This window comes from Leucopleurus acutus (genome assembly GCF_964270905.1).
Source record: "Leucopleurus acutus genome assembly, chromosome: 5".
Classification (NCBI taxonomy): Eukaryota; Metazoa; Chordata; class Mammalia; order Artiodactyla; family Delphinidae; genus Leucopleurus; species Leucopleurus acutus.
The window spans coordinates 65,496,197-65,517,641 of record NC_139147.1 but is presented as its reverse complement, the minus strand read 5'-3'; the positions used below and the strand labels follow the sequence as shown (position 1 = coordinate 65,517,641).

Genomic DNA, 21,445 nt, shown 5'->3' with positions numbered 1-21,445 from the left:
TCATCTTAGTGCATTTACCGTGGTCCAGGGAGGGCCCTCAGCTATGTGGCCTCAGAAACTGGATTTTTCAGGAACTAAGAGCATAGCCACCTCTCACAGGTGAATTCATACTATCCTACTACATGCAATTGAAGTATGAAGTCAAAATAACAACCCATCAACTGACAGAAATACAGTACAGTAGAGTGGTGATTCCGGCAGCCACCAGTGTGTCTGCCTGTAGGTCATCCCTAGTCTAGAGTCATTTAATGTAAAGTAAAATAATATAACGATCACAACAGTGATGGTCCCCACTTAGTGGGTGCTTGCTGTGCATCAGGAGGTGGGCTAACACTTTATGTATTAATATATTAGGTCATCCAGTCCCTCAATAACTTCTCTAGGGAGGTACAATTTTTATCCCCATTTTACAGGTAAGGAGACCAAGGCTCAGTGAAGTGATGGGCTCGAGGTTTCATAGTTTCTGTCTAAACCCAAACCCCAGATCTTAAACACTGTGCTGTAGTTCTGTTATTCTTACAGATATTTGGCCTCCTGTGTTGGCATCCTTTTGTGTTCCTTGCCGTCTCCCCAACCTCCTGGGACGTGCCCTGTGCCATCGTCTCTTTGTGACAATAACGTTGATAACTGAAAAATCCTTGATTTTTCATCCTCTGTTTCAAGGAACATGTTTTTCCAGCTCTTACAGAGGGAGAAGAGCTTTGTCTTTTCCCTTATTTTCTCTTTGGATCAAAATATGCCCTAGAACAAGAGTTCACCTTCTCTTAAAGCTGTGCCAGGAAGGGGCAACTAAGAAAGGGAACCATTAGGGCTGTATTTTGGGCTGTGCCAGCTCAGAACTGAGGAGGCATCGACCGTCTCTTTGCTTTCTCCACCGGTGCAGCATCTGGAAAAGGCTTTTCTTCTGGGTGAATGACAGCTAGGGTGAGAACCCAGAGAGAACTCCTGTGGTATATAGATGGTTGGATCCTTCTACATCCAAAATCTCTGGTTTTCTGATCTCTAAACTCTCGTTGGAGAACTCCCACTACTGTTAATCAGTTGGGGATAGGTTTTCAGTTTGTGCTGATGTGAATAATTTCAGGATAGGATTTCCATCTGAAACGGCATGTCTTTGTGATTGCATTTTAGGGATTGCTGGAGCGGAACTACCAAGCAGAAGCAGGCATTGCACTGTCAGTTGTCATCAGATTTGCAATCAGATTGGAAAAGCTGAACTTGAAGCTTCCTGCCTGCAGTGAGGCTGAGAGAGACCTACTGCTCACATAATAAAAGACATGAGCTTCAACGTGACTCTCCACCTTTCCTATAAATTCCGATTACTGTTGCTCTTTACTTTATGCCTGACGGTGGTTGGGTGGGCCACCAGTAACTACTTTGTGGGTGCTATTCAAGAGATTTCTAAAGCAAAGGATCTCATGGCTAGTTTGAACAAGGGTGTAGTTTTGGGGAAGAAAAGAACTGTGACAGAGGAAGCCTCTGTGAAAAAAGCAGACCTTAACAACTGCTCTTCTGTGTCTCCACACCTCAGTAAGTATTTATTTTTTCTTTTTAACAAGTAGTACATCACTTTTTATTTGAATATAACAAATGTACAGAAAAGTACAAAAATCAGAAGTGTGCAGCTCACTTAAGTTTCACAAAATGAACATACCAGTGGAACCAGTATGTAAATTAAGAAATGGAATCTTCCCAGAACCCCAGAGATGCTTCTTTGAGTCACGACCCTTACTCCAAGCTTATATTCCATCCATTAGATTTTTTTGAACTGTACGTAATTGGAAACATACACTATGTACTCTATTGTGTCTGGATTCTGTTGCTCAACATTATGTTTGTGAGCTGTATTTGTATTGCTGACAGGTAGTATTTATTATGTGAACATGCCCAGTTTGATCCTCCAGCTGCAGAAGTCTCAGCAGGCATGTCGATAGGCATGTGTGATGAGCTGGGGGTCGATTGACCCAGGCCGGTGGCTCTGCTCCAAGTGTTTCTCATCCTCCTGGGACCAGCGGGCTAACCTGGGCATGTTCTCCTGGCATCTGCAGGGAAATGATAGCACATCCAAGCTTCCACTCATGTCATATCTATTAACATCCCCCTGGCCCACCATATGGAGTCGAGGGACAGGATAGTATGTTTTCAGTGTTGTCTTAGTTTATTTCTGTGTTTATTTCTTAAATATGTTGTATGTTTTGATTCTCCTTTGACATCTTGCCTTTCAATTTAAATGAATAAGAAGTTGGTCTTTGGGAGCACGTTAATTAGGAAAAACTCCACAGCGATATTCTATGTAACCCACAAAGGTTCTGTCAGACCTCTGATTCTCCAGAACATCGAAGTGCTTAGAGTTCTCCAGATAATCCTTGGAGTGTCTTTCCAGAATACCTTTCCTCAGCCCATGTGTGTCTGGCGGATTCCTGTCTAGTCATCAGAAATCTAGTTTAGATCACTTCTCTCCCAGAAAGGTTTCTGGGACTGGCCCAGAGTTAATCTTAGGCTCCCTGGGTGCTCCTCCACCTTTGTTTCTGTTGTTGTGCTGGTCAGTGTATTGCTTACACATTTTGTTGTTGTGCTGGTCAGTGTTGTTTACACATTTGCCCTTCTTCCCCTGGAGGCAGTATGCAGGCGGGATGAGGGCATGGTGATCCTTTCCAGCTCTGTGAAGTCCAGAGCTCCTCCCTGGTCCTACAGAGGTGGCTCTCTGCATACACTTAATTAGCTCTCTGGGGGGCAGTCCAGGGCTCTTCAGAGGCTTCTTGCTTTTAGCGGCACAAAACCTGCAGATCCTTTTTCCTGATTGCATCACAGACTTGTAGTGTGATCATACTGGCATGCTGCTTCTCTTTACTCAGTCACGGAAAAGTCAAAACATTATTCCGGATTGTTCAAGGGAAATTGTTCTGCTCACAGATTACACAAGTTGAGATAGCAAAATGAGTTACTGAAATGCAGATCTGACTGTATCATCCCCCTTGTTCAGAATTCTCTCAACATACTTAAGCAACAGATGCATTCATGGAAACAGATGGGCAGTGACACGGTACTGAGTATGGATCCAGAGGGCGACATAAGTAGCGACAAATTAAGATGGGCCATTAGTGACCCAAGGAGGAATAAAACTTGAGAAAATATGACGGGGGCGGTAAGGGAGACTGCTAGAGTGAGTGGAAGCAGGCACCCGAAGATTGGGCACATAATAAGCTACTACAGTGAGGGAGTGAGCAGGGGGACTGATTTACATCAGACCTGTTGCATGGGGCTCTTTCCGGGGCCGAGAGCAGAGACACGGTCAGGTTAATTCAGATGATGGGGTTTATGGACAGGCTACACAGGAAGACATCTCTACAGCCATCCCATCATCTCCCAGCAGCTCTGGTAGCTTGCCTTTCCTTGTAACTCCTTTCCTTACTGTTTGTTTGTAGGGATTACTGCCTGCTGACTCTATGTCTTGTGTGTAGACCCTTGTGGAAAGGCTCTTGTAGGTCAGTTATTTGTTCTTGATGCTGTTGGGCAGAGTCTGTCAGCCATGCTGTGGACAGTAGAGCCTGGTCTAAGCAGCCGTGGCCAGGGTAGGAGATGGTCACATGAAGCAAGGCACAGGGACATACATCGGAAAGGTGGGTGACTGCTTTGCTCCAGAAGAAGATAGCTCAGTTTGCAAGTACCTTGAACAGTATACGTGGAGTTTTTCTTGTTTTTGTTTTTTTTCGGCCACGCTGCGTGGCATGTGGGGTCTTCGTTCCCCGACCAGGGATGGAACCCGTGCCCGCTGCAGTGGAAGCGTGGAGTCCTAACCACTGGACGCCAGGGAGGTCCCGAGCTGTAAAAAGTGTGTTCCCTAACCAGAGCTCTGCCTCCTCTCCTACCAGTCAGTATTCCCCGTTCATTCGGGTCTGAGGCGAGGGTCAGTGGCTTCAGCCTTATCTTTAAAGCCTTGCACGAGATTGGTTACCATGGATGGTTTTGCGTTTCATCCAGTCAGGCTGTGTCCAGACTCACTGAGCAATGCCCCATTGGGGATTTCGCCCCGTGGAACAATGGGAGGATTCTTGCGGTGTTGCCCATACCTGTTACTGCTGAGTTAGGGAGGGAGGCTAGTTTCTATTTCCTTTCGCTGCTTTAGTTTCAGGGAGTTAGAATAGCTCTCAAGAGCTTAGGGAAGGACCTTGGGGAAAAGGGCCTTGTCTGTGAGCTTGATTCCATGGAATGCTCTTGATCTTTAAGAGACTTCACCCTCCTTTGGAATTTTTTTTTTTTAATGACAACAAAGAAAGTTGGATTGATTGATTGATTCATTCCTTGGGTGAGGCTTCCGTGTTTTGTTTTGTTTTTTTGCCCCCTTTGGAATTTTGAGAAGGAAAAGAGGTTAGAGCAAATTTGAAGTTGCTCAGTCTACCCCTGACCTCTGCTCTTCACCAGGGTCCTCAGAACAGAGTGTATTTTCTACTTACGGATGAATCATAGAGCCAGGACTGGTAATCCAGCACAAGGGAATGGCTTATATGTCATTTGCTTGTTTTTGCAGCCAATAACCTGAGTCATAGATTCTGTGGTTATAGTTTGTGACCAAATGAGGCTTTACAGTAGTGCTCGTTGTGTGCCAGACAACTAGCACAAAGTGTGTGACATGTACCAGCTCCTGTAAGCCTGTCAGCCTTTGATGAGCTCGTTCATGTTAGTTCCTGTGTCCTGTTTTTATTGTAGAAGGCCAGAACAAGCTCGTTTTCAAACCAGATCTCACTCTGGAAGAAGTACAGGCAGAAAACCCCAAGGTGCACAGAGGCCGGTATCACCCTGAGGAATGCAGGGCTTTGCAGCGGGTCGCCATCCTCATCCCTCACCGGCACAGAGAGAAGCACCTGCTGTACCTGCTAGAACACCTTCACCCCTTCTTGCAGAGGCAGCAGCTGGAGTATGGCATCTACGTCATCCACCAGGTGAGTGTGTGGGCAGACCAGGCCTCTGCCCGCCACACCCTCCTCTGTGAGGCGCTTCGTCTGTCTTGGGTAAAAGGGCATCAAACTGTCATCAAAGGTGAGGTCTCTTATCTCATTTATCCTTGAAAGTAGTAAAGGCACTTCTTGTCCCAGACTGTGGAATAATGGGATAAGTGCTGGGAAATTTTACTGGCTCTTAAGTGATCCTCTGGGGGAAGCCTGTTTGCTTTTGTGAGCCCTTCCATTGCAGACAATGAAGCCCAAAGATATTTCCCTGGGACTGACCTTACATTGCCTTCTGCATTTGCTATACACTACACAATGAGATGTTGGAACTGTGCTTTATTATTGAGCCTGGCTATTCAATGGGGATCTAGACAGAGGAGTTGACTACTGTGTGTTAATCGCCATGGAATTCTATGACTGTCTCCACCTTTCTGCCTTTAACTTTGCCACTATCTATTATGGAGAACATTATGTTTAGTTTTCACTTTTTTAAAAAGAATAAATTAATTTTATTTATTTATTTATTTTTGGCTGTGTTGGGTCTTCGTTGCTGTGTGCGGGCTTTCCCTGGTTGCAGCGAGCGGGGGCTACTCTTCTGTTGCGGTGCGCGGGCTTCTCGTTGCGGTGGCTTCTCACTGCGGTGGCTTCTCATTGCGGAGCACGGGCTCTAAGCGTGAGGGCTTCAGTAGTTGCAGCACGCGGGCTCAGTAGTTGTGGCTCACAGGCTCTAGAGCACAGGCTCAGGAGTTGTGGCGCACGGGCTTAGTTGCTCCGCAGCATGTGGGATCTTCCCGGACCAGGGATCAAACCCGTGTCCCCTGCATTGGCAGGCATATTCTTAACCACTGTGCCACCAGGGACGCCCCTAGTTTTCACTTTTATGATTCACTTTTTTGGCTTCCAAAAGCATGATTTAGTAGGAACACGGTAAGTATTAGTGTAGCCTGCTTTGAAGAGTTTAGCTCTAAGTGGAGTGGGTGATTTAAGGTGCCTCTATCTGGTCTTAACATTTATTGAAAGAAAAATAAGACATCAACAACTATACATGGCTATCTTTTCAGAATTGTCCTGGGCCATCCAAATAATTCCCCCTCAAATCCTTACAAATGCTCCGAATGCAAGGAAAATCATTAACTGTATACCTAATATTGGTTATAACTGGTAATATTTGTTTTGGGAAAACTTTTGATAGATCAGAGGATGCTGTTCTGCAATGTATACTTTACAATAAACTGGGGGTCTTAAAAGTTAATGTGCATATATATATTACATCTATCCCCATTTTGTGAGGATTTGAAACAAAATTTAACTGTTATATTGGTTTATCATTATTTTTGTTTTTAACATTGTTAGTCATTCAGAGGACTTACTCAGGACAGCAACCCCCAGTATATAATTTTATGAATAGAAAAATATGTCTGCTTTATGTTATTCTTTTCAGGAAAGTACTGTGGTGAGTTTTGAGAACTGCCTATACTTTTGTTATGATAAACTGTTGATTGAACTGGAATTTATTCTTAAGGAATTTGATCCAAATAGCCATGAAAAAATTACTACTGTAAAAAAATGTTTCATATTGTAGCTTTGATTATATTACTGGTTTACTGTGTTCTTTCCTTACCCAGTAACGAATCTCCTCTGTAAGGCCACTATGAGGATTAGTGTCTGCCATGAAGTGTTAAATCCGGGTTCTCTTACAGTGATTCCACGAGACTTTTAAGTAGCTTAGGTATATGAGCAGTAACCTTCTCTGTTTGTATGTCAGGATTTCTTGATCCTTTCTGGCAAGCTATATTTTTGGGGGAGCTTAGTGTAAGTTTGTTACATGCGGTAAGGTTGGGATTAGCTAAGAGCTGAACAGCGAAGCAGTGATTCTACTTGGCATGACTGGTATGTAAGAAAGGTTTTGTGGTTTTACATGCAAAAAATAAAGGTATGTTTAAAATTTTTTTAGAGTTATCTTTATTACTATTTTAAAACTATGGTTTTAAAAAAAATTGTTGTAAAATACACATAACATAAAATTTACTATCTTAACCATTTTTATTGTAGAGTTCAGTAGGGTTAAGTTTGTTCACATTATTGTGTAAATAATCTCAACTAATCTTTCATCTTGCAAAACTGAAACTCCAAACCTATTAAACAACAGCTCCTCATTTCAAGGTGTTTTTAGTTATGGAATACAAGTATGTATGAAGCATAAAGAAAAGCACAAAAGGCCTGTTATTGTTATTGCGTCTACTGTGTCAGATTTTCATGTCATATGTATACTCTTGTGCGTTAGCAAGAATAATACCAGCTCCTGCATGTGAACTGAACAGGGGAACAGTGTGAAATCTTGTCTCAGGAGCTTTTCAAGTTTTAATTTCCATATCTATAGGCTGGAAGTAACAAGTTTAATCGCGCCAAACTCCTGAATGTGGGCTATCTAGAAGCTCTCAAGGATGAAATTTGGGACTGCTTCATATTCCATGATGTGGACCTGGTGCCCGAGAACGATTTGAACCTTTACAAGTGTGAGGATCAGCCCAGGCATCTGGTGGTTGGCAGGAACAGCACTGGGTACAGGTAAGGCGGCTCTGCTCACAGCTGCCTTAGGTCAGAAGCCTGGCCTGTTATCATCAAGGCTGTGCAGACACTGTGTCCAGGGTGTCTGCAGAAAATGAGAAATAGGAAAAATGGTCCATGATATATCACTTAAAGTTCAAAACAGGAATTAGAGAAATTCGATTTTTTTTCTTATTAGGAAAACATCCGCCAGCAGCCTTGGCAGAGGATCACAAAGATAAAAAGGGAGAGAAGAGGGGAGGGAAGTCCAAGCTTTGCACATGGCGGCCAGCCTCGCCTGCAGGGCCCGCCTGCTGGAACTTTTGCGAGGGCTCCCACGCTGAGGAGAACTCAAGTAACTTAGCTATCTCTCCCTGCCTTCTGCCTCTAAGAGGCAACAAGAGTGTGCCTCCAGGTCCGCTTTTAGGCCTCTTTTGTGAGACCGTGATGTCTCTTTCCAGACCGAGTCCGGAGGGAGACTGGGAAGGGGCATGTCCATCAAGTGGTCTGCTCAGGAGCCAGGACACCCAGGACAAGGTCCCTTCTCTCAGAGTCACTGTGGGAAGAGCCAGGCACCGTCATTTCTGCTTTCATGCCCCCCCCCCGCCCCATCCCACCCTCCGCCACACACACACACACACACACACACACACACACACACACACACACACACACACACACACACACACACACACACACACACACACACACACACACACACACACACACACACACACACACACGGAGAGGCATAGCTGCTTTTCAACCTTATTTTGTACCAGTTCCTATTTGAAAACAGCTGAGGGGAAATAGCAACCGAGAAAGTTCTCCACAAGGGAAACTATATGTTCACTTATATGTGTGCACACGCACCTGTCAGCCTCCACCAAGCCCTGCCCTTCGTGTGTGCTCACATGTGGGGTGCTACTGCACTAGGGACCCTGAGACTGATCTGAATGAGGCCGGGTGCCCATCCCCACAGCACTCCCTGGTGTGTACTGCTGTGGGGAGACAGGCAGCTGCAGTGGAGCTGTGTCAGCTTTGCACTTCACTTCTGCAAATTCAACTAGGAGCACGTGCTAATGAGGGGGAGAGTTTGGGGTGGGGGTGAGGCCGAGGGAGAGAGCGCTATAACACTATAAAATAAAATGGGAGGTTCCACCAGTGTCTACTCTGGGAAGTGATCATGAGATGCAAACCATGAATCTCTTTGTGTGTGTGTGAAATATTCTTCTTTTTATTTTTTCTCAGTCATTTAGAAAAGTAAAAACCATCTTTACTTCACAAACCATATAAAAACAGGTGGTAAGCCGGATGAGGCCTGCGGGCTATAATTTGTTGGTCCCTATAATAGCATGTCAACTGGGATGACAGGATCAGATTTGCATTTTCAGCCAGTGAGTCTGGAATTCAAATGTGCATATGACTCATCTGGGGATTCTGTTGAAATGCAGATTCTGTTGTGAGATTCTGTGTATCTAACCAGCTCCCAGGTGATATTTTGGCAGCAGGGTTTGATCTGTGAATCACACCTCGACTACCAAGGCTTTCAGAGATCCCAGGTCGGATCCATCCGTGGAAGAGAGCCTGGATTGGAGAGCGAGGGTGAGGATGGAGGGGAGAGCTGTAACATCAGTTAGGAGTCTTTTGGGAGGTTGGCTCAGCAGGCCTTGGTTGCTGGGAGGAAGTGAGAGCTGGGAGAGAGGGAGAAGTTGAAGATGACAGCAAGGTTTTGTTGGTTAGTGCTGTCTTAAGCAGAGATCCCAGTGGTCTGTACAAAACTGGGTACAGAATAGTGCTAAAGAAGTTTTTGCAAACCATGAATCTCTTGATGCCTCCCTTGCTCTTGGTTTCCATGTTGCTCTTACTGTGTAGGTTTCTCACTTCGGACTGTTCAAGAGATTTCCAAGAGTAACGCTGACTGCAGGCGACCTTTGCCTCAGGTAGACTTTAAACCTAGTCCCTGTGTAAAGTGTGGGATATAAACACATACCTAGAATAAGCCACAATGGGTGAGAGCACACTCTCTTTAAGAAACACCTAGGGAAGGGTTTAAAGGTGTTGTCCAGGAAATGTGGCATCTTCATCTTGTGGAATCAGTGGGAGCTTCCCAGCAGAGTTCCAAGATGTGGAAGCAAGAGAGAACATGGCACAGGTTTTGAGGAAAGGCTGGTAGTTCATTAGTGCTGGAGAGTGAATGTCTGGGATGGTGGAGGGAGGAGACGCTAGAGATGAGGGTAGGCAGGGGCCAGGTTAGGCAGGTGTTGTTCAGTCTGGTAAGGAGTTTGGAGTGCCTGTGGAAGGAATTAGAGTGCTGCTGACACATGGTTACAGCCAGGAATGACAGGAGAAAGGTCAGTTCAGCTGGCCTTTAGTGTATGGGATGGAGCAAGGCAGGAGGGGAGACGATGAGGGGCAGATGCCCACTCCTGCCTCCATGCTCCAGGGGCAGTGGGGCCAGAGGGCAGGAGAAGGGTCTGGAAGAGAATCCCAGGACTTTTTCTTTTGGGGAACTTGATCATTATCTGGAGATTTTGCTTTCTGGTCTGTGAGCCACCTCTGCACTGAAGAAAGTAGCATATCATGGCCAGGTACCTTGGTATTTTCAGAAGCATGTTAGCCATCTGCTCACTCATTGGTATTAAGATGTCACTCTCTACGACACAGAATACCTGTACTTCAGACCCTTGACGTGGGTGATAACTTCCCATTGCCCAGTCTTTCTAGACATCTGTGGTGAGAAATTACAATCACACAGGATTGTTTTCTCATTTGTTTGTTTTTGGAGTATGGATACACAGGATTGTATCAAGGACAGGCCTTTTGTTGGGATTCTAGATTTTATCTTTGCGTTAAGCTGGACCATAAGAAAATGAGTTCTTGGGCATTCCTGCTGGGAACTGATCTTGAGTAAAACTTTGGTGTGATGATCGTGGGTTTTATCAGATGCCACTCACTCTAAAAACAGCCCCTGTACAATGTTGCTGGTTTAACTTGCTATTGTAATTGGCCAGAAGTTTCTTTTATAACTAGAACTCAGGAAGCCTTTGTCTTCCTTGAGTAACTGACAGTTTTCCTAATGTAAACCAGGTGATTGAATGTGTCTCTCTCCTCTTTTGATCTGGATGCAAGAAGCTCAGAGTCAAATCCATGACCTTCTTTTAGAAGCTGAAAAGAATCTTATTTGCAGATCAGAGTTCTAATATATTTCCTATTCTAATCTTCTATCTGAGTGAAGTTTTCTTCTCGTCCTGGTTTGTCATTTACGTTTTTCTACTTTACTGTATGTATCATGTAAACTGCCTCATTTTCTGTGCTTTGGGGGAGGTTTGCATAGGTAGTGTAGGAGTTGTCTTCCTCCTCCTTAGTTATTGCCTTTCCTCCTTTGGGCAAAATCCCTCTAGTTGCTGGCAGGTGCAGTTGCAGGTGGCTAAGTGTCTGCCTTCTGCTGGTAACTGTGTGTCCCTGTGCCACAGAGCTTAAATCAGCACACTATTCATTGTCACAACTGCCCCATGAGTATGAAGGAAGCGCAAGAAGTGTTTTCACTTTACACACATGCAGAGGGAAGAAGTTAAAGCAACTTGTCTCAGCTATCTCAGACTCTGATGAAGACAGAAATAAATCTTGTTTATCCCAGTGATTATGGGTCAGTGATAAACATCTGTACTAGCCTGTGGGAAATTTTATTGCCAAGAATTCCTTTAGTACCTGCCTGCTTTTACAAGGACTTTACTCTTATTTGATGACTCCATTTTCCCCACCCTTGGGCCTTACAGTCCTTTAAAAATAAGTAAAACTGTTTCAGGGCCAATCAACTATTTATGCTTTTCTAGATAAGAAGAAAAACCAGAAGGAAAGATCAATAAACATGTAGATATTTAGCACCTAAGAGGCAACTGAGGAACTGATACTTCTTTAACCTTTCTTTCCAACTGGTCTCCTCCTGCACCTCCCACTGCAGCCAACCTGGTCTCTCGGTGCTCCTCACACAGCCTGCACTTTTCTCCCTCTTGGCCTTTCGTCACAGAGTTCTGATCACCAGGAGTTCCCCCAGTTTTCTACCTGTCTGAATCCTCCCAGGCCCACCTGCCCTGACGTGTGGCTTCTCCTTCCTCAGAACCCTGATAATGTTCACCTCTCTTGCTGGACTATCAAGTGTGTGTGAGGGCAGGGCCCACTTATTCTAGCGTTTAGCCAGCTGCTTTGCACACAGTGGATAGTCGTTACTTAATGGGTCACTACCAAGTCATCAGTGCTGGGTCCCTCCTGGTGACCCCTTTTTGGGGCGTGGCAGGTTATGCCTGGGCAGTGGTTCCACTCAGTGTTCTGATGAAGCTGCTAGTTTTCAGGTAGTTTAGGAACCCCTTCCCAGCCAAACAGAGTCCAGTAACCATGGCAACAAGTCACTGCAGTCAATGTCTTGGTCAGTAATAGCTGCCTTCTGAGCACTTTGTTCTTTTTGTTTGTTTTAGGTGGTGGTTTTCCAGAATTTTAGCTTGGGGGTATGTAAGTAAATCTGTTTCCATTGTGGGTTAAGCAGGGTCCTCCCCATCTGTACTCAGAACATAGAAACAAGCAGCTGAGCTACAAATTAACTTTGGGGACTCCACCTATTAGATGGCAAGTGTCTACATGATTATTGATCTTTCCTTTTGGTTTTTCTTATTATCTAGAAAAGCAGACATATTTTATTGGTCCTGGAATACTTTGAACTGACATTAATTAAAGTTAGAGATCCTCCATATATATTCACATCCTCTTATTCAGTAACATCCAAGTTATTAAGCTGCCTTCATTTGCATTTCTGAATTGTTACCATGTTCTATTCAAGGGACATCTTTATTTCTCAGATTTGTTAATTTGTCTACCAATAATCCATGAGTCCTAAATGATTGACCTCTTTTCTTTCCCCTTTTCCTTGTTGGTATACCCACAGCTCCACCCTTTTTACTCTCCTCTTTTCACTTACTACATTGTCTTCGGGCAGCTCTCCCTACCCTTGTGCCTTCAGGTACCACCTCTTGACAGCTTATTTCCAAAGCTATCTCTGTAGCCACTCCTCTGTACTGAACTTGGACCTTGTAACCTTTTTCCCACTGGCAGAAGCCCCAAGGGTACCTCATATTCAGTTTATCCAAACTGTAATTTGTCTTCTTCTCAAAACCTAATTATCAGTTTGTATACCCTGTTTTTGTGAGAGGCACTGTCATCTACCTAGTTGCCCAAGCTGGAAACCTCAGGGTTATTAAGGTATGTTGGGTTCTCCAGGAAACAGACTCTGAGACGGAGACTTGTATGCATATAAGTGGAGGTCTGCATAAAAAGTGTGTATAGGAGCTCTCTCCTGCTCTCCACCCCACTCCCTAAAAGAAAGTAAAAGTAAAAAAGCCACTCGTTCACGCCGAACCTGGGTGCAGCCTCAGAATGTTCTTAACCCAGAGCCCTGGGCAGCCACAACTATTCATTGGATTGGCACACGAGGTGAAATCTCTCATCCAGATCTGATGTTATAGTGCACATTGACAGGTACCTCTGTAGACCTCTGCACACAAACACTAACAAGAAAAGGTGGGTGGCACCTTGCTTAGTGAGCAGATGTGAGAGCTTGTCTAGACAGAGGACAGAAGGCCAGACAAGGAAGGCCGAGAACGTGGGGAGGTGGATGTCAAGCGGGAGTGGGTGGGTGGAAGTACATGGTCTTCAAAGTGTTTCTAGAATGCCCGCCCTGCAGTCAGAGACTTCTGAAGCATCTGTGGAGAACAAAAGGACTCTGCACTAACATTCTAACCATTTCTCTCGTCTCTTCTGCTCCAGGTTGCGTTACAGTGGGTATTTTGGGGGTGTTACCGCCCTAAGCCGAGAGCAGTTTTTCAAGGTGAATGGATTCTCTAACAACTACTGGGGATGGGGAGGCGAAGACGATGACCTCAGACTCAGGTGAACAACAGAGACAGGTCCCCTTCACGGGGCTCTGCTAGCAGTGGTTGTGTGTGGTTCCTGTGGAGGCCAGGCCAGCAGGTCATGAGGCTCCGACTTGGGCTTGAAGGGTGGCAGGGGGTGGGGGGTGAGCAAGGGGGCCCAAATCGCTCTTTGCCACTGGCAGTTCAGAAATGATAGAGGGTGGTGTAGTCCTGGCTCATGGGTGTCCGGGGTCCGGGAGTGTTGGTGGAGGTCTCTGTGGGCTTGTCAGCAGGTATTACCTACTGAGATAGAGTCTCACCCGTGAATGGCAAGTCCCAGACCAGAGCGTTTGCAAAACTGCCACCTGAGGAAAGTGGCCAGAGGCCTGTTCTAAGCCTCTGCGGTCTCTCAGACCCCAGGCAACCCTGGTGGTTCCCAGCGTGCAGAGCAGGGAGTGCCAGCAGCCTGTGAGGAGGTGCACGCCCCGAAGCAGGCCAAGATGTCCTCTCCTTATACACGAGCCAGCCCCGCACTCCGTGGGAGCAGCTGCTGGCCTGACTCCCTGGCCTGACTCGGGGCTGCTGGCCTGACTCCCTGGCCTGACTCGGGGCTGCTGGCCTGACCCTCAGATTCTCTTGGATTCTTTTCTGCTCTGGGGGGTTCAAAGGGGATATGCCTGGTCTCCCCTCTCAGCCGCCTTCCCTGAACTTGGGTTTCATGGCCAGATAGTTATGGGTATCCCTAACTCCCAGAAATAAGTAATTATTCAAGAGCCTGGGGCCAGTATCTTCAGACTTGTAACAAGGTCTGTCTATTAGGAGACCCCCTTTCCTCCTGTTGTTGCCTCTTAGAAAGAAACTTTCTCAGCTGGCGTTCTGAATTAATATACGTGTGGCTGCCAGATGTTTTCCATTGCTTCAGCATGAAGAAGCCCGGCTCCATGCTGGTCTCATTTCCAGGTCTAGGCTGAGAGTCTCTGGAATGTTTCTGGCAGGAGGGAACGGATCTCCCTGACCAAAGGCAGCATAGAAATGGCTGTAGTGATGGGCAGCAGCACTTCATGGCCCAGCCCATCAGCAGCCTCTGTGGCCGTGGCTTATGAAGTGGACAGAGGGTACCTGCTAGATTTCAGGGCAGGAATAGCAAGGGCTCGGAGTCAACCGTATCCATCATGTTCCCCAAATCCATTTCACTGCCCAGATGGTACGGTTAGAATTTTACACTGATGTATCTTCACTCTCTTTTTTCCTGTTGCTCCTCAGTTTCAAGGTAAAGGGGAGCCCCAAGTTTTGCTTGCATTTGATAAGAACATCATGGCCTCCAGAGTGATTCTTGACTAACACTATGGATAAACCAACTGATTTGAGCATAAACATTTGCTGAAATTTCTTTACTAAATACTTATTTACTCACCTGTGCAACAGGCACCACCCTCTTTCTGCTTATACAGTACATTACAGTTTGCAAAGAATGTTCCATGTGGACGGTCTCATTTGAGTCTGTCAGATCAACTCTGTAACACCATTGCCATTTTACGGTTTGGGAAACCCAGGCCTGGAATAATGAATTGACTTACCAAGGTTGTAAATAACAAAGTCTAGATTTGAACCTAGGTTTGTGACGTTTAACAGTCATTATTTTCCCTGTTAAAAGAAGGAAACACTAAGTAAATTAGGGATCCTAAGAGACTTGATTTTTTAAAGGTGTATTTTCTCAGTTGTTTCTGGAAAATGACAAAGTGTAAATTGACACATCTTTGTACCTCAGTAGTAAATGTTAAGGGTGATTCTTCTATGGACTTATTGCCTGAGGCCCAACATAAGAAAATTCTTTTTCTTTTAATACCTAAATAATCAAGATATGTGTATGTGCACATATATGTAAATTTTTGCAAATGATTCTTTTTTAAGTGCCTAGTGGTAGATAATTGGGATAGAATTTTTTTTTTAACACCTCTGTTATTTTTCCAGGGTTGAGCTTCATAGAATGAAAATAACCCGGCCACTGCCTGAAGTGGGTAAATATACTATGATCTTCCACAAGAGAGACCAAGGCAATGAGGTGAATATAGAACGGTAAGTCCTGGATCCATGCGCCTGGCAGGCTACCTGCGTAGTCTCTTCTGTCACTAGTCCTATGCCAGATTTGATCAGATAAACCAGTTTATTTTGTTCAAAGCTTTTTATTGAGGTAACTTTCGGACAGACCCAAAAGCAGAGGGAACATCTATTGAATTCACATGTACATGTACTACATTCCCAGTTTCAACAGTTAACAACTCATGGCTTCTCTTCTTTCTCCCACTTTCTTCTCCTCCCCCACTGGATTCTTTAGAAGCAAATGAGATATCACAGCATTTCCTGTGTAAATATTTCAATAGTATCCTTAAAAGAAGTCTTAAAAAAAGAACTGCAGAGGTGCTGTGCGGAGACCCGCTGCACCCCTGTGAACACGACGCTGCGAGCGGCGCAGAGCGTGCGGGCCATCTCTGCGCCCAGCGCGCCCTGCCCACCGCTGCCCTGGGGACTGCAGGCAGGCGCCGTCCGGGCGCTGCACACCGGACCCGCTCTGCTGTCAGGTCGTAAATTCACAGACAAACGTGAATGGGTAACAACAGAAAACGGTGTTGCAACAGTGGGAATCAGCAATTTTGCACAGGAAGCTTTGGGAGATGTTGTTCACTGTAGTCTGCCTGAAGTTGGGACAAAAGTGAACAAACGAGGAATTTGGTGCTTTGGAAGGTGGGAAAGCCGCTAGTGAACTCTCTTCTCCTCTATCAGGAGAAGTAACTGAAATTAATGAAGCTCTAGCAGAAAATCCAGGACTTGTCAACAACTCTTGTTAGGAAGATGGTTGGCTGATCAAGATGACACTCAGTAACCCTTCAGAACTAGATGAACTAATGAGTGAAGAAGCATATGAGAAATACATAAAATCTATTGAGGAGTGAAAATGGAACCCGTAAAGAAACTAGTTTGAAACAACTTAATCTAGAATAGTTGTCTTAAATTAGTGGTGGATAGATTTTTAAAAAGCAACTTTTAGCAAAAGAAACTACTTGCAACGGTGTTGCCTGAAGAAAATACCCCTTAACTTCCTAATGACTTCAGATAAACGCTATGCATCTTTTTCACAACAGCCTGTGATTTTTAGGCTAGTCTCCAGTTATAATATTCAGAATTCCTGAAATTATCTGTGGTAAAACTAGTTATGAAAATTATGTAATTCAAGGATAACATTATTATCTTAACCGTATATAATATTGTAACTTGCCTATAGCCATCCCTGGATTTGGGTCAAAATATTCAATTAACTTCCCAATGGAAATAAATGGCAGTGGAGAAAAGTTTGTTAGTTGTATAGTGTCCAGTGAAGACCGTTACTCTCTTAATTTTGCAATATACTGTGTTTACTGGTGCTGTTTTTATACAGTGAAGCAACAGCCTTACAGGAAAATAAGAAACAGTTTACTAATAAAATATTCAACTTCCTAATTTAAGAAAAAAATACTGCAATACTATTATCATACCTAATATAAAATTATCAATACTTGCTTATTGTCGTCAAAGGTCCAGTCAGTGTTCAGATTTCCCCAATTATCTCATAAATGCTTTAATAAATTTTTTTAAACAGTTGGTTTATTCAGATTCAGATTGTAGACAAGGTCCACACATTGCATTTGAATGATTTCTCTGAAATCGCTTTTAATCTGTAGGTTCCCCCTTCCTTCCTTTTTTTTTTTTTTCCCTTGTAATTTATTTGTTGAACAAACCAGGTCATTTGTCTGATGGAATTTCCTACATTGTGGGTTTTGCCAGTCACATCCCTGTGCTATAACTTAATTTGTGCCCCTGCATTTCCTTATAAGCTAGGTCTTCGATCTGGAGGCTTAAACAGATTCTGGTACTATTTGGGGGCAAGAACGCTTCCTCTATAGTGCCACGTATCTCCTTTTGTATCCCAGCAAGGGGACATGATGTCTGGTCATGTTTTGGTGATGTCAGGATTGTTCTGTGGGTTCACGTGTTGTCGGCCTCATGCAGTCATTGTGAGGGTCCCCATTAGTCTTCACCTAATTATTTTAGGAGCCATTGGTGATCATTGCCTAAATTCATTATTCAATTAGGGATTGCAAAATTGTGATATTCTGTCAGTCCTTCTGCATTTATTAGATAGATTTTTCTACAAAGAATGATATGCCTTCTTCAGCTGTCTGAGTACCCTGGGGTACGGTTCTTATAGAAAAGGCAGGATAAAGGGAAAGAACCAGCATTGATTTTTTATTTCAAAATGATGAGTTGATGCTTCCTACAGCCTTCTGGATGTAGTTAATATTATTTTCGATGCTCAGATTGTCTTTGGCAAATGTTATCTTTTTCCAGTGGGCTCCCGAATCCTTTGACATAACTGCAGTCGTTTTGCGAGCATTTTTCCCTTTGCTCTGGTGTGATGAGCTGTTCTAGGCTCATCTTGTGCTCCTGCCCCAGGAATTAACCCTTTCACCAAGGAATCCTGGCAGATAAACCAATTCTTTTGGGGGCTATGTCTGAAAAATCTACATTTCTTTGTTCTGGTGGGGTTTTTTTCCTAATGTTTGAAACTGTATTAAAGGGCCTTTAGCCTTTTTGCTAGAGTCTACATTTTAAAACAATATTAAAAGACTTTTAGCCCTTTTGTTAGAACTTACCACTTTAACAAAACAGCTATTTCTATTTTCCATGTGTCTTTTGAGCCTTTGCCCATAGGTGTGCATTTTTCTCTCTAAATTAAAATAATAATAATTAATGAATAGATACAAAAGAATACTTACCAACTGTATGAAGAATCTGAAGATTCTTGATACCATGACCACTGGTCGTATCCTCTAGCCAGTTTACGCCCTTTCCCTGTGTGGCCCTTCCTTATCCCATATCTTCCCCCTACCCCAAGAGGAAATACTTTCCTGAATTTTGATGATAATTAAAGTTATTTTTGCTGTGTCTTGGTTTTCTTATTTTCCCATGTGTTTGTATTCATATACAAAAGATTGTTTAGTTTTGCATGCTTTTCAATTTTATATAAATGAAATCATGCTGTATTATTTTTCTCTGACTTTATTTAGCTCAACTTTATGCTTCTAGTCTCCATCCACATTGTTACTGTAACCGAAATGCATGCTTTTCACTGCTCAGCTCCTAGAGACCAATTTGGTTCAACACCACCCCTCTCCCTGCATCCTCGAGCTCCGGCCACACAATCACTTCCTCTTCTTCAAACACATCCTGCTCTTTGACACGTCTCTGTGTCTTGCATAGGGTGGTCTCTTTTCCTGGGTGTCCTTTCCCTCATCTTCTCTGCTGTGAATTTCTTCTTTTACAACCTTGGTCAAATTTACCTTCTCTGTGACCCTCATGAAGTTAGGTGCCACTTCATTCAGCCTCCTCTGCATACAGTTTAGCTTGGTTTGAGGTTCCTATGAGTCCCCGCCCTGCCTGCAGACACAGAGTTCTCCCAGCAACATTGGAGCATTCCTAGATCCCCTGAAGCTTATCCAAGGACCTGTCAGCAGTGGATGAGATGTATCACTGTACATCCTTCTGTCCTGTAGACTGGGGGCTCACTGCATGAAGGACTCTTCTGATCATTGGTCCTCAGGGTCTTCCATGGGGTTTGCCATGTGAACACATGGCTATCGTTAGTATCTGTTACCTTAGATGGAGAAAATAAACTTCTTTTGCAGTAGGAAACCCAACAAGTGCAATAATTTACAAAGATGCGTTTGCCGAACTTTGTGACAAGGCAAAAAGCAGTGGAAATAGATGTTAAATTCTTATCTTTCACATTTGTTCTTTATCTTTAGGATGAAGCTCTTACATCAGGTGTCACGTGTCTGGAGAACAGATGGGTTGAGCAGTTGTGATTATAAATTACTCTCTGTGGATTACAATCCTTTATATGTCAACATCACAGTGGATTTCTGGTCTGGCCCATGACCCTGGCTCTTCTGCTGACATTTGGAGGAACTGAATATTTGATTGCAATAATTTTGGCCTAGAGACTTCCCCTAGTAGCACACATTAAGAACTTGTTGCAGCCAATTATTGAGCTGATTCTCCCTCTTTCAGATTTTCTTAGCAGAACTCCTGGTGATATGGAATGTAAAACAATTGTTTTGATCATGAGGGTTAAATATTGTAATGTAGATACTTGAAGGACTAAGTATAAAAGGACCACTCAGAAGATGCCATGAAGGCTATTTGAGAACTCTGATTGAAGGAGATTTATTTAAGTTTGAAGTGACACCTATTTTCTGGGATAAAAAATGCCACAGGAGATAAGATTGCTGAATGTCCCAGAGAACCAGGAAAGGGTTGAAGATATATTTCTGTTACTCATTTATCCTGCATGGTCATCTGGGAAGAGGCGGGTCCCGGGTGAGATGAAGGCCGAAGAAGAGGGGAGAAAGGTGAAGAATGAAGATGCCGTGAACTTGGGACCGAAGAGGTGGCAGAAGGACCGTATCAGTCGGAGAGCAGCTGCGGTGGTTGTACTGTTGCTATGGCTGCTGCCCTGCGGCAGGTGTCACCTGCCCAGATACGCCTTCCAGTAACATTTTATCTACTAGTTTTTAGAACATTTTTGTAAAATGATTTTGTACGTGTAGGATATGAAGTAGCAGTTTACAAATTACATATTAACTAATAATACATCAGAAGTACCTCTGTAGTAAAATATGAAAAAGCTTTGGGTGGTCAATCTTGTTTTTTACTATTGTTTTGTTACCAAACCAAACTTGGGTCCGCTTGCCCACATGCAGTGAAGCCAATCTACAGACACTGGGTTGTGGTGAAGGAAAGTGCAGCCTTTACTGCAGGCGCCAAGCAAGGAGTCTGGGCAGCTACTGCTTAAAAGCCCAAACTCCCTGAAGGCTTTCAGGGAAAGGTTTTAAAAGACAGGGTGAAAGGGGTTGTGGGATGTGTGATCAGCTCATGGACAGTCTTCTGATTGGCTGGTGGTGATGTAACCAGGAGTCAACATCATCAACCTTCTGGTTCCAACTGGTCTGGGGTCTACTTGCTTGTGGGCAGCGTACAGTTAACTGCTTCCACCTGATGGGGGTTTCAGTATCTGCCAGACAGCTCAAAGGATATGGCTCAGAATATTATCTGTAGCCCTTGAGAAGGAACTAAAGGTCCTTGACTTTGTCTAATGGCTAAACTATTATTATTTTGTCTTGTTTGACTGTTTTCCTTTCTTTCTGCATTTTCTTGCTTCTCTGATTAAATTTACTCTTTGGAACTCAGGGAAGGCCTAGGAGGCTAAAGTTTCTCTACAAACAAGACATGGGGGAGGACATGGGGGTGGGTCTTTTCCAGGAAGGCCCCGCAGGGTCCTGCTCGGTTCTAGCTTCCAGATGTATTCATGTCAGTAATCCTACTGCTTAAAAACAAAACAGATGAGACTAAGCCTTCCCCCGCTCTCCCGTGTTCATCCTTCTGTTGTTCCATCCTGTTCTTCTGTGCGCAGCCTGCTTGTGAGACAGCTCCAGGCCTGTGGCAGGTGCCTCTGAGTCTCGGCTCCTGGGCCGCATTGTGTTTTTGTCTCTTCATCCTCCTGCGCTTGACTGTGATCAGTAACGGGCACAGCAGGGCTGCCTCAGGGCCACACCTCGTTGGTGAGAGGATAGGAAGGGGTGGAGCCAGGGCTCCTGAGGCCTTTGATTTGGAAGGAAGGGCGGGGCCATGGCACTGATTTGGCACTGCTGAGCTTCCTGGGAGAGGGGCGGGAAATGTGGGAGGATAATCTAAGGAAGGTAATCGGGGATGGATGCTGGCTCAGAGCAGAAATAAGAATATTTTGTTCGCCTAGGGGAATGGACACAAATAATGTAGATGTGGATGTTCTTGAGCGTGTATTATGCAACTGTGCCCCAGGGTTTCTCAATCCATCATTATTACATGACACTTAATTTTTAAAATTCAACATGAGTGCCTGCCAGCCAGTTAGTGTAAATAATATCCTTCCCAAACAGGGAGAGGGAGGGAATAGGAGGATTTGGGGCTTCCAAA

At 44.3% G+C, this 21,445-nt stretch overlaps 1 protein-coding gene and 1 pseudogene across 2 annotated transcripts; both read left to right on the top strand.

The window, feature by feature from the left end:
• Positions 1 to 1,277: 1,277 nt before the first annotated feature.
• Positions 1,278 to 20,042, top strand: B4GALT4 (beta-1,4-galactosyltransferase 4; the record flags this gene model as incomplete). Its single annotated transcript, XM_082839394.1, has 6 exons — positions 1,278 to 1,530; positions 4,708 to 4,940; positions 7,327 to 7,514; positions 13,311 to 13,433; positions 15,368 to 15,472; positions 19,237 to 20,042. 6 exons carry the CDS (start codon positions 1,278 to 1,280, stop codon positions 19,367 to 19,369), a joined length of 1,035 nt encoding a protein of 344 aa, XP_082695520.1. The 3' UTR covers positions 19,370 to 20,042.
• LOC309962515 (glycine cleavage system H protein, mitochondrial-like) lies at positions 15,738 to 16,350 on the top strand (annotated as a pseudogene). Its single transcript has one exon. The product of its transcript is annotated as a glycine cleavage system H protein, mitochondrial-like (transcript).
• Positions 20,043 to 21,445: the final 1,403 nt, after the last annotated feature.